At 39.0% G+C, this 13260-nt stretch overlaps 1 protein-coding gene across 2 annotated transcripts in view; it reads left to right on the top strand.

The window, feature by feature from the left end:
* The first annotated feature begins 309 nt into the window (after positions 1-309).
* Positions 310-13260, top strand: part of si:ch211-156j16.1 (uncharacterized protein LOC564557 homolog) — a 13865-nt gene continuing 914 nt past the window's right edge. The window contains exons 1-4 of one of the 2 annotated variants that reach the window (XM_067412637.1): positions 310-575; positions 10569-10925; positions 11777-11882; positions 12960-13260. The exon at positions 12960-13260 is cut by the window's right edge and continues 914 nt beyond it. In XM_067412637.1, the coding sequence (XP_067268738.1) occupies positions 512-575; positions 10569-10925; positions 11777-11882; positions 12960-12966 (534 nt within the window). In that variant the 5' untranslated portion in view covers positions 310-511 and the 3' untranslated portion in view covers positions 12967-13260. The other variant, XM_067412636.1, reaches the window with a different exon arrangement.

Below are 13260 nucleotides of genomic sequence, written 5' to 3'. Positions count from 1 at the left end.
CAGCTATTTAAGAATAGAAAAAAAGTTTGTTATTATGGAGCTGTTTTCAGGTTTATAATAAAAACTTGTAAAACTATCTTGAGAATGTGATAGTCGACAGAGAGAGAGAGAGAGAGAGAGAGAGAGAGAGAGAGAGAGAGAGAGAGAGAGAGAGAGAGAGAGAGAGAGAGAGAGAGAGAGAGAGAGAGAGAGAGCGACTGACGGACAGACAGACAGACAGACAGAGACTTACTTTAAGGCACGAGGGGCAGGACCACCTAACGCCAATGCCCAACCCCCTCACCCTCTGAAGACACACTAACGCACATTTACTCCCTCTCTCACTCTGGCTCTCAGTGCCTCTGTCCAGACTGCTGCTCCAGACCTCACCGCCCCTTTCCATTCAAACCAACTTTAAGACACACAGCTGTAAGTGTGAGCCAGCATTTCATCCAGAGCCTGCTGTGCACCTTCAGAAGCCTCTTAGTTGGTTAACGTTTCAGTTAGAGGATAGTGACCAACAGTGACCAAGATGAGGATCATACTGCTGCTGCTGATTGCCCTGGCAGGGCCTTTCTGTACCTTTATCCAAGCAAGTAAGTCACGCACGCACACACACACACACACACACACACACACACACACACACACACACACACACACACACACACAAACACACACACACACACACACACACACACAGAGAGAGTTATTCTTTCTTTCACACACTTTGTCAATCTCCATCTGTTTCTACTTCCTTAGTGACCATAACTTTGATTACCCAGTATCTCCACTAAATTATATTTGTTTCATGTGTGTGTGTGTGAGAAAAAAAGTGTCAAAATTGTTTCTTTAGTGGTACAACAGCTTTTCACTTGAGCAGTTCCCTTAAAAGGATATATTTGTAACCTTTTTCTCCTAAAAGGTGAATTGTATTACATTAGAATACAAATATGTACCTAAAGGTACTACTATGAACCTTTTTGTGGTAAAAAAAAAAGGTACAAATATGTAATTTCAGGGTACCGCCCCTGTGACAAGCTGTTGTACCCCTACAGTTACAATTTTTACTTTTCTCTGTGTTCTGGTAATGATAAACATTATCCAGTCGTCTAAGCATGTGCTGATACAGTGTTTCTCTCATTTGGACCTTGTGGTGGGAAAATGATGTAATGGTGCAACAACTGCTATGCCATTATATGCCAGTTTTGAGTTAGTCAGCACTGATCTATTGCTCTGTTTCTCCCTGTTTCTCTCAATCTGGACAGGGTTACACGTGTGTATTAATAGAGCCGACTCTATATTTAAGGGAAGCATTTGAGCATTTAGTACACAGGCTGGTTACATCTAAGAGCAGTGCAGGCCTGAGAGAGAACGCCCCGCACGCGCTTATTTTGTATGTCTTTCTCTCCCTCTCCCTCTCTTCACCCCCCTTCGCTTGTAACCATCTTTGGCGGGGTATCAAGCTTTCACCCCTCTCAGAGGTGGGTTGGAGGGGCATGTGTGTTATTTTTAAACTGCAGCGCCTCTGACTCACTGCTCCGGGTCGGGTCGGTTACAGCCCTCTAAACATCCCATTAAAACGCTCAGCAAGCTTCAAACTTTGGAAAACTCCCTGCAATCAGAGGAGCGTCACCCAGTGCACAATCTTCCTCTCCAGATTTTCTTCTGTCTCTCTTATTCTTTCTCCTTCTGCCATCCGTCTCCCTTTTTTCCTGTTCTCACAGTCTGGTGGTGCCACTCCCTGTTCTAAAAATTGGGCTTCATCAGACAACTAAACGTTTTAACCCCATGCTGCTGTTTAATATACCGCATTGGGCTTTATTTTGGAAGAATAGATTACTATTTGTGTTGTTCTGTGAACTTTTTAACTTTTCAGATGTCCCACTCAGTCTGTTATGTGTTGTGTGTGTGTTATGAACAGAGTAATGGTAAACTGACACGTGAGAGCTCATCGAGGTATTGGGTGTACTGGGTGTTAATTTAGCTACATGGACCCTTAAAACTGTCTCTGAATGCAACCACAAACTCAGCCCTACCTAATCACAGAGCTCAATAAACTTTTTTAACACATTTAAGTGCTGTCAGTGCAGGTTTCGATGAATTTGATGTGAATTCATTTTTAGCTCCATGCAAATCAAATACATGAAAGTCACTGTTCATTCTGGATCAAGGTGTTGTTTGCTAGACAGACATGTATCTGAACTGATCTTTCGAAATTAGAACTAACTTAAAAAAGCTTAAAGGTATTATAGGTAATTTAAAATTAGAAGAAATACAGTTTTTTTATTCTAAAATGCCATGCTCAATTAGCTCAAGTGAAATCCACAATCTAAAACATCTCCTCAAAGTATACTGTCTGACAGAGTAGAATGCCAATGAACTCCATAAAACTGAACCAGAATGAGTCTGAACTGAACTATTCAGAACTCACTGCTTTGTCTTCAATTTAAGTAAGCTTCACAAATGCATTTAAGATTAGAATTTAGATATGTGGGAAATGGTGGAGCTTTACTAGATGTTGAGTTTTGTCTCCCTCAGGTCTGGACTCCTGTTGTATTTTAGATTAGGGTATGTGTGTGTGTGGGTGTGTGTGTGTGTGTGTGTGTGTGTTAGTGTCTGATATGTTGTTCCCTAGAGATTGTGAGTGTGAGAGCCTAAGCATGTGTATGTGCTGTTCTAGTGATAAGAAAGATTTTCCACTTGCTCTGTCCTCTGCTGCCCACTCATGACATGCGTGTGTGTGTGTGTGTGTGTGTGTGTGTGTGTGTGTGTGTGTGTGTGTGTGTGTGTGTGTGTGTGTGTGTGTGTGTGTGTATGTGTGTATGTTGCTTATATTACATTGTGATGTAATATAAACCTAAGATCACCTACATTGCCAGCGGTCCCCACAATGTAAATGGATTTATAAACATACTAAACATAAAACATTTTTTTGAGAAAGTAAAAATGCAGAATGTTTCCTGTGATGGATTTTGGTTTAGGGGCAGGGGCAGTGTAGGGGGATAGAATGTACAGTTTGTACAGTGTAAAATCCATTACGCTTATGGAAAGGCCCCACAATTCACAAAAACCGAACTGTGTGTGTGTGTGTGTGTGTGTTTATGAGAGAGGGGGGGGGGGAGGGAGGGATTCTGCCTTTATGAGATGTTCTTCACTTGTTCTTCCTGTACAAAAAAACATTCCAGCATCATACTCCCTCACAACATGCAAACACGCACGCACACGCTGAACTAGTAGATGGAGATTCTTTTTTTAATAGATTGGGAATAATTCATTAACTGTTCAAGAGACAATCATACTGGCCTCTTGTGCCTTGTTTTCCTTGTTCTCTGCTTTTCTCCTCTATATTTGTCTTCCATTTCCCTTGTCTTTCCCTTTTATGGTTTGTTTTTTTTTGTCAAGGAAATGTTTCAGGCTTCGTCATAGATTTGAATTTCATCATTTAATGGGTGGTTTTTCACTGAAACACACACATACCTGCACTATTTTTGTAGTTTTTGAATCATTGCAGTCTGTAAGTATCACAGTCTCTCACACACTGTAAAAAATACACTGTATACACAGTCTCTGAAATGACTCGATTCTAATCCATCACGGCATTCAGCGACCTGATATTTCCTAATCACCGCCCAATCCCATGTATGTCCACAAAAAGGACAAGATTGGATGGATGGATCATTTCCAATGGTAATGCTGTATCCACCTTATTCTGCAGAAGTGAGCTATTTTCTAAAAAAAAAAATTATGAATTTGAATGATTTAGCTTCTATAGTTAAATAACTAGAAGAATAACAGAGTGCATTAAACTGTAAAACTATTTGTGCTACAAAGTACTAGTATTTATGATAACGATAAAAAATTAAAGTCCCTCACATGACATGCAGACATATATATATATATCTCATGGCCACATATTCCCACAAATTAAGAATTCATCCTTTAGTCAGTGTGTTAGTTTAATTTTGTTTAGAAATTGGATAGTTTTAGCTAAACCGCAGCGACAAATTAAGACTTAATTCCATTCCAATTAAATTCACTCCCTCATTTTAGAAAATCGAGGCCATGTTGAACTAATTCATTCACTTGTTTTGATTTAACTAAACATGGGAACCAATAATTTCAACAATGAATTAGTAAAACAAGGGAACAAATAATTATATTGTGTGCACGGTTTTCACGGGAGGGAAAGAAATAGCAAATGTGCTGACATAGTAAGTCGTGGGACTGAGTTAATAATTTGTGTCCAGCACTATATATTGTTTCATGCATGTCATCTGTGGGGCTCTGTAAGTTTGCAATATCAAGCAAGCTGCCTCGCTTAGTTGCTATCAATATAACTATTGCACAAAAAAGGAGATAGCTCAAAATAGCAACCTTTAATCACAAATACTCAGAAAACTACTGGCAAATGAAGCAAAACAATGTACCATAGATGACACTTGAAGGGCTTAATGCTGCCTTCACATGCTATCGTAAATTATCGTAAATACTAGTTTAGGTACAAAATTGGATATGAACACCCTCTCAAGTCCAAACTTTAATGGGATGCGCTTGTAATTACGACTTCAGAAGTGGGAAGTTGGAAATTTCCAATAGCACGTAAAGGCTACATTAATACACAGAGGAACTATATCAGTAAATTATTTGTCAACAGGTGAACTGAATAATTAATCAAGGGAACACATTGGCGCAAACTAGGAAACTAGAGGTGCTTCTCAAACGAAAGCCTGCATCCTGCAGAGACTGCTTCCTTCATAGTCCTTTCCATCAGAGGCTTGTAGAATACGTGACTCTGCCTACATTTTTGCAACACCCGAATTATGTATCTCCAGGTACGTTTACCTGCACTTTTTGGGTGAAACGTCAACTGGAGGCGCTAAGTGGTAATATTTTTCCTCCATTCCAGATGCGCAACATGACATCATGACATCGCGTAAACATCCACGTGCCAACCTGATCTCACAGAATGAATATTTATAAATATTTTGGAGCAACTAACTCCACTCCTACCCTAAACCTACCAACTCTCAACAATATAAAACACGTAACAGGAAAATAAATGTACAGTCACATGTATTTATTGCAAAAACTGAACAAAAAACTAAAAATATTAACTCATATTGCAGTTATTGCGTCTTCTGAAGTCATACTACATTGTAAAAAAATATTTAGAAAAAAAGTTACCTGGTTGCCTTAAAATTTTGAGTTCATTGAAATTAAAATTTTGAGTTAATACAATGAACATTTTTTGAGATTCGACAATCTTTATTAAAATATTATTAAAAGATTTTGTAAGCATATTGGGTAATTATGTGTGTGTTATTTCTGATGATGCAGTGAAACATGCCAAATAATGCTATTTTCATGATTTATCACATTTTTTATGTGGTTCAGATTCAAAAATATTTTGAGTTTCTATTTATTAAACTAATCTCCTTCATTGTATCAACTCAAATTTTTAATTTCAATAAACTCAAAATTTTAAGGCAACCAGGTTACTTACTTTTTTAAGTTAAACCAACAAAAAACACCACAAATTTTATACAGTGTATATCTTCATGTGAAGAACAGAGTTGATCTTAATGTTTTAGTCGTTGAAATGATGATCACGCTCCTTTGCGAACAGAACACGCACTCGTTCATTCATATTTCTAATTAAAATGATACGCACAAGTTGAATGACGCGATCGGTCACGAGACACACGAGAGCTAATGGCATTTTACAATCAAAGCTGACTTAATGACGCAATTGGTCACGAGACACACGACAGCCAATGCTGTCAAAGCTGACGTTACGTTCCTTCCGGCGGCAATATTTGAAATGTTTTATTAATCTATCTTTGGCAGATGGACTCGACATTACTGATTGCTTTTGGGGATTTCACACAAATCAACCGTTTGTCCTTGAACACTTGGGATATTTGTACTTTCTGAATAGATTACGCATGCAGTCGTATCTGCCTGGTATATCCTGTTTTTTTATAATACACAAATGGGTAGATTTAGGGAAGGGATTGAGTTACGCATTCAAAATGTGTCTAAATATGTGTGTTTGTCTACAAGGTAAATGGATATATAAACATACTAAATAAAAAAATGTAAAAATGCAGAATTTTTCTTGTGATGGGTAGGTTTAGGGGCTGTGTGTGTGCGTGCGTGTGTGTGTGTGTGATGGGTAGGTTTAGGGGCTGTGTGTGTGCGTGTGTGTGTGTGTGATGGGTAGGTTTAGGGGTAGGGGCAGTGTAGGGGGATCGAATGAAACGCCGTTGATAAACAAGCTAAAAAGGAATTATGCGTCTTGATAGCACGCCAAAATGGCATACGAATTGCTGTGTCATATATACGCCATTTCATGAGATCAGTCTGGGAATGGAGAAAAAATATTACCACTTTATAGCGCCTCCGGTGGACGTTTCACCCAAAAAGTGCAGGTAAACGTACCTGGAGGTACATAATTCGGGTGTTGCAAAAATGTAGGCAGAGTCACATATTTCCAATGAGCCTGGGTTGGTAGAATGAGATGGTCTAGTAAGGCCCCATTTACACTGCATGGTTCAACCCAATTCCGATTTTTTCCTCTCATGTGGCACAGATCGGATATGACATGTGAACGTGTAAGCAGGAAAAAAATGCATGAATTCCGATATCTTCAGATCGGATTCAGGCCTCACTCATATGTGGTAATAAATACGATATGATTCGGATGCGTGCATTTGCGTCTGCCATGTAAGTGGTCAAATCGGATATTCCCCAGTAAATGCCAGTCGTACGTCATTGAAAAAAGGACGAAGGCAAATGACGTCAACTCAGGTGGAAACAAACTGCGATCAAGGCCCAGTGTTGCCAAGTCCGCGGTTTTCATGCGGAATTGGGCTAACCTTACTTTACCACAGTTTTGAGTTGCAATTGGACGGGTTTTGCTGTGAAAGCCTGGCAACCCCATCAAGGGCTCTCCTCTTTTTCTCCGCCTTAAGAGAGAAATGTTTTGCCGACCTTTAAGGATGTGTGGAACAGTGCAGACAGCAAAACCTTGTACAATCATTTTGTCTGCGTCCATCGCATATCGCGGAAGTTTTACTTTCTTTTTCCTGTTAAGAATGTCTTGGGCTGTTTTGCCAGTGTACAGTGTAAATGCAAATATCGGATACGGGTCGCTTTTGAAAAGATGATGTAAGCGGGTCGTCAAAAAAATCGGATATAGTCACCAAATCGGAATTGTGCATCAAGACCTGCAGTGTAAATGCAGCCTAATTGACACACGTTCCCGCCTCCACAATCACGGCACTTCTGTCAATATTGGATAAATAGTTTGTATTAACTGGTTTTCTATTAATACAATATGGTTAAGTAGTAAGTGATTGCTTTACAGCTAAGCAAAATACAGCATATGCTTTCATGTCCAATTTTTTTTTGTTGTCTTTACATTCCATAAAAAACTCAATGCCGACTTGTCAGTTTATTTTCGTGAATTGGAATGAGTGCAAAGGATTGTGGGTGATTTTAAAGGAGCAGTTCACTTTAAAATGAAAATTACCCCCTGATTTACTCAAGCCATCCTTGGTGTATATGACTTCAACTTACAAAAATAAGCGTGACTGGCGCAACGTATCACTAGAGCGTAAGCGTTTTGAACTGCGAGAGGCGTTACACTTTCTGCGTAAGTTGAATACGGAAGGCGGTCTGGCAGAAGCTATAGATATTTTGCTTTCAAAACCCCATCGATTCACTTCAGAAGGCCTTAATTAACGTCCAGAGCCGTGTGGAGTATGTTTAATATGGATTGATGTGCATTTTTGAGCTTCAAACTCAATGGACCCCATCACTGCCATTAGCTTGGAAGCGTCAGAGTATTTATTAATATAATTTGACTGTGTTCATCAGAAATAAGAAAGTCATATACACGTAGGATGGCTTGAGGGTGAGTAAATCATGGGGTAATTTTCATTTTAAAGTGAACTACTCCTTTAAGGCCACAAAGGATACATCCGATGCATCCTCCAAAACAGGCTGAATGAAGGACGCGAAACGAAGGCTGCCTTCCAAGGATCCTTCAAATTGAGATGGCCTTCAGCAACGGCGTGGCATCCGAGATAGGCAGTCTTCCGTTTGAGAAACACCACCGTCACACAGGCAAACAGGAACAGGGAAAACAGAACCAAACACTCTGAAACTCAACCAGAGCTGCTCATACATGCAGCATAACAATCTGTTTTTTATAGGTAAAATCATTTAAAGTGGCTGACACCAGTAATCTTGCACATTGAAGGTAAAATTGGTTGTAAATGCTTGTTAAAAATAACTTGCATATTAGTATATCTACTGCCGCTACTTTCATGTATCACGCCCTGAACTTGCTTTTGATTGTTTCATTAAAAAGCAACTGCCACCATCTTGACCTCAGATGAATTCAGTATTAATATTACAGTAAAATCGCTAAAGTGTTTGTCTTGCTGCTATGCCAGTTGTTTTGTACATTGTGTTATTTTTCTTAGCAGAAGCTTAAGATAAAATGCAGAGGTAAGACGATAAAATAACGAGTGGCCATCATAATCCCTGATTATCCAGTCTGGGTTTATTGCTTGATAATAAGCTGTTGACTGTACATTATTTTTTACGTAACTTACAGTTACAGTTTCTGCCCATGCCGATGTGTACAACTCAGAGAAAGAGAGGGAGAGAACAGCTGGCTCTTTCTCCATACTCTGCTCCTCCTATCACATCATGTGAATTTATGTGAGTGTGTGTGGTGGTTGGAGGGGAAGAGAGCCATACTTAGAACTAATTGTTGGGGTCTCAAACATAATGAGCTGATTGTTAGCAGCAGTCAACAAGAACATTAATATAAACACACACACACACACACACACACACACACACACACACCCTCTCTGACCCCACCCAACCCTTATGTTTCTTAACAGGACAGTTTGGTTTAATTGTGGCACTTTGAAAAGCAACACTGATCTGTAAAGCTGCCTTTTCTTTCATTTAACCTTTTTTTTTACACTCCCACTCACCATTAAATAGTGTTCTCCTCTCACGTAAGAGGTCTTAAATGGTTATGATGCTTTATTTTAGGAGTCTAGTTAATTAGGTTATATAAATGTAAGTTTAAAATTACAAACTGAGTAGAAACATATTATTAAAACAAATTCACCCAAAAATGAACCATCTGTCTCTCTGACAGATCTGACTCGCATCTGATCGCATCATGGTTGTTCTTTCTTTCTTTCTTCTGTGGAATGCAAAGAAGATATTTTCTATAATGTGCTTGTCGTTCTTTCAATGCAGTTACAATGAATGAGGAAATTCAGCTTTAAAAAGAACTCAAACGTACCATAAACATATAATAAATCTATAATGTTTGGCGTTAATTTAGTCAATTGAAATGTGACCATTGTGAAGGAATCATTCTGGTTTTGTGAAGGATTTGTTATTCGATCACTACTTCTCTGATGAACTCTCATGAACGTGCCAGGGAGATTTTTACTGTACCGTAACTTTCCTACTACACCTCAAACCTCAGGTTATTGTACAGCTTCACAATATGGCTGTTGATTATTGAAAAATTATATTCCTATAATATAATTATAGAAGTATTGTGTAATATATTATCTAATATAATTTCAACATATTAAAAATAATGGCCAGGATATTCTTCTGTATTTCCCTTTTAGGCTTTAACAGAAGAAAGACAGTCATATGGGTTTGATGAATAAGGGTAAAAATGATTAATCGTTTTAATTTGGGTGGACAACCCTTTACATTCCAGACTGCTGAAAGTGTCTGAGTCACATAACTATCAGTAGAAGATAAATCTGCTTCATGAAACTCATATAAAAAGTTATATTACAAAAGAACCCTAACATTAATTTATGATTAACCCATTAGTTGCTGTGTAATATGTGCTGTTTTTTTGTCTTGTTTTTACCCATGCTGAGTTTTATATTTTAAAGATGTATTTCAGCAGCTGAGGTGGTGTTATTGTAAAGGGAGGTTCCCTCCGATCGCCAAGCGAAAGTCTCCCATATGCAGTCCATCTGGCTTCGACACCAGCACAGATCTGAAATCAGTTTTTGCTGTGTGTCTCTAATGGTTGCTGAATTCTGTGAGTGGTGCAGAAAGATCTAAGATCAACCACTGAGGAAACATTACATTTTTGCCATGTTTTTTCCCCCAGTGCTTCATTTCCTTGTTTGCAGTTATAGCCGGCTTAACCCAGGATGTGAGACAATTAGTCTGGTTGAAGGTATGACGTAAAAAGGAAGTGATCTCATTAGTGTGGAGCTGAATAGTTAGGGCGTGACATTCTGTATGGTGATATGGTAGAATGTTTTTGTACTTACATGTCTAAGTGAACGTGTAAGTATGTTTATTGGGCTGATTGAGAGGCTGGAATGTTCTCCCTATTAACAGCAGGCCATGAGAAAATTCTGGCTCACCCATCCGATACAACCACTAGAGAACCAAAACACCCGAACAAACACTGTCAGTGTCTCTGGAATTTCTCCATTTTCATCAAACTCTCTAATGCTGAGCTTCTAGTATAACAACGTCATGAACTTTTTTTATTGTTCTTGTACCAGGTACTCTGGTGGTGCCAACATCGATCAACGTGACTCCAGAACCAGAAACTGTAAAAGAAACGTCTGCTGTCGAAGCCACAACACAAGATTCAGCACCTCAAGAAGCTGCTTCAACACCAGCGCCTGTTCCTGAGGCTACAGAAGCAGCTGCCACAACAGAAAAAGCGCCATCAGTTTCCACAGAACCACAACCTGTACAAACAGAGGTCCCAAAAGAAACAGCAGCACCAACAGATGCAGCAAAATCAACAGTAGCTGCACCAGCAGAGATGGTCACCACTGATGACCCTACTGAAACCAGTGAAGCAGACAAAATAACAGAGTCTCCAAGTGATGTAGCAATAGAGGGTGAAGAAGGTAAAATACACACTAAAAAAATAGATTCTTTAGCGGTTCTTCAGTGGTTCTTTGGGGTGGTTGAGCTGCTATATAGCCCAGTGTTACCCTTTTTCCACCAGAATGAACCGGCTGCTAGTTCAGAGCCATTGCTAGTGCCAGTTTGGAGTTGGTTTGACTGATGAGCGGGGAAAGACAAACATATCGGGCTTGTTCGAGATGCATCGGCGTTACGCAGGCCAATCGGTGTATGATATCAAAACACTGCATGGGCGATTCAAAAGCATAAACAGTCGTATGCTCTGGTTGTACTATGATGTCCCATCACAGCACCGATGCATCTCAAGCAAGCCTTCCATCAACAATGGCAGTCGATTCCAAGATGAGACCAAGACCTTTAAAAAGTGGTCTCGAGACCGGTCAAGAGACCAAGACCGATCATGAGTACTACAACACTAGGTGCTATATAGCAACACTGCCATATAAGAACATGCTAAGCCCCTGTATAGCTCTTTAAAGGTTTTCTATCTCTTAGTCTCTTAGTTTAGTTGGGGAAAGGATTACAACAACATTAACTGGAGAATTCGAGAAAGATAAGTGGTGATTGGCTATAGTCTTTGAATGAATGTACATCTTATGGTTCTATATAGCACCATTTGACAAAGGTTCTGTATAGCCCCTTTAAAGATAGGTGCTATAAAGCACTTAAAGTGCTTCCCCCATGATTACAAGCCAATTAACCACTTTTAGTGCTATTTAGCACCCTTTGTGTACAGATATATGGTTGATACAGTTGAGAATTTGAATTGAGAATGAATTGAGTGAGGATGAGCAGTCATTGACATGATATCTGGGGATTTTCCTTATTTCAGGTATGGGCACGGGACAGTTGGTGGGGATCGTAATTGGCGCATTGATCGGAGTGATTGTTGTCATTGCTGTAATCATCTTGGTGGTCAGAAGAATGGGCCAGTACTCGTAAGTACTTTTATTATTACGAGCAGAATATTATATTCAGGTTGATTTATATATATCCTTACAGAATTTACATGTGTTTAATATCATGGGTTTTACATGCAAATGTTATGTTTCACATGTAATCTCAAGTATATATCACCCACAAAGGAAATTGTTTTAATTACTTACAAGACCATGTCATTTCTTTCCAAACCTGAGTGATTTTCCTTTGGATTTTCAAATATTTTCGCAAAATGTCTTTGTTTTTTGCTCATACAATGAAAGTCAATGGGTTCCAATGTTGTACTGATAATATTGTGTGACGGATGTTGGTGGCTGCTTTAGAAGCATGTTCTCTGTATGAATAAGGTGAAATTTGGCATGCTGACTGTAAATGATTTCTATGTTGTAGGACTGCAAAGAAACGAAAACCTCAAAAACAAGACAGCATCTCTGTAACTCTCTTACTGTTTCATAGATAATCCCGATTAATCAGTGTAACCCAGTTGCTCATAAAATGTAAATGTATAACAGTTTAACACAACTATGTTGCTACTCCAAGTAGTCCTCTACCAATATTCATCTAAATGAAAAATATTGGTGAAAAACACCACTGAGCCGTATCAAAGATCAGAATGCCGAACTAGGAAATGATGTCATAATGGAATCTTATTTCAGCCAAACAGAATGTTCAGCTGTAGATTAAACAACTGCAGTGGTTACTATAGTTAGCATCGCTCTTCACCATAGAAAATCACACTGCAAATGGAGTGGCAATACAGTGCTGTTGATGCTATTTTATTTGTGGTACTAACACGGTGTTGCCCAAAAAACAAATCAAGAGGGCCAAAAATAACAACATTCAAATGTCCTAAAAACTTTTTTTTTTTACCATTTCTGTCAAAGTACATCCGAATCGTTTCTGAATCAAACTGATATATGCAACTGAAATTTTCAATAACCTATTAATGTGTATTGACAATGTACTGTAATTTATTTGTTTCTTTATCTTTGTCTATGTTACATGTATAAAATTAGTTTAATGAGTTTCTGTTGCTGCTGCATTTGTACTAAACTGCTTTGTACTCTCTTTCCCAGCCCCTGAAAAGGAAGGCACGACCGGATGAGAAGAAGAAGAAATTGCGGAAGTTCTGAACTATTGTTCTAATGTTTAAAACAATGCAAGCAGCACTCTCAACATCCATCAGGACAATAAGGGGAGCAGAAGAGTGCCCCATCCCCTGTCTAATTGAAACCACCTCCCCAACGCCCACAAGACCCCTTATTTAGACTGAAAAACCTCATTTATACCCTAACAGTGGGAGGCCACAGGAAGTTACAAACCTTTTTAATGCGTAACAGGATGTGAATGAATGTGGTCTCGCTAACTGCGAGTTTG

Source organism: Pseudorasbora parva, chromosome 13 (assembly GCF_024679245.1).
Source record: "Pseudorasbora parva isolate DD20220531a chromosome 13, ASM2467924v1, whole genome shotgun sequence".
In the NCBI taxonomy this organism is placed as follows: domain Eukaryota; kingdom Metazoa; phylum Chordata; class Actinopteri; order Cypriniformes; family Gobionidae; genus Pseudorasbora; species Pseudorasbora parva.
Note: the sequence above shows the minus strand (reverse complement) of the source record. Positions and strands in the feature narration are given on the sequence as shown.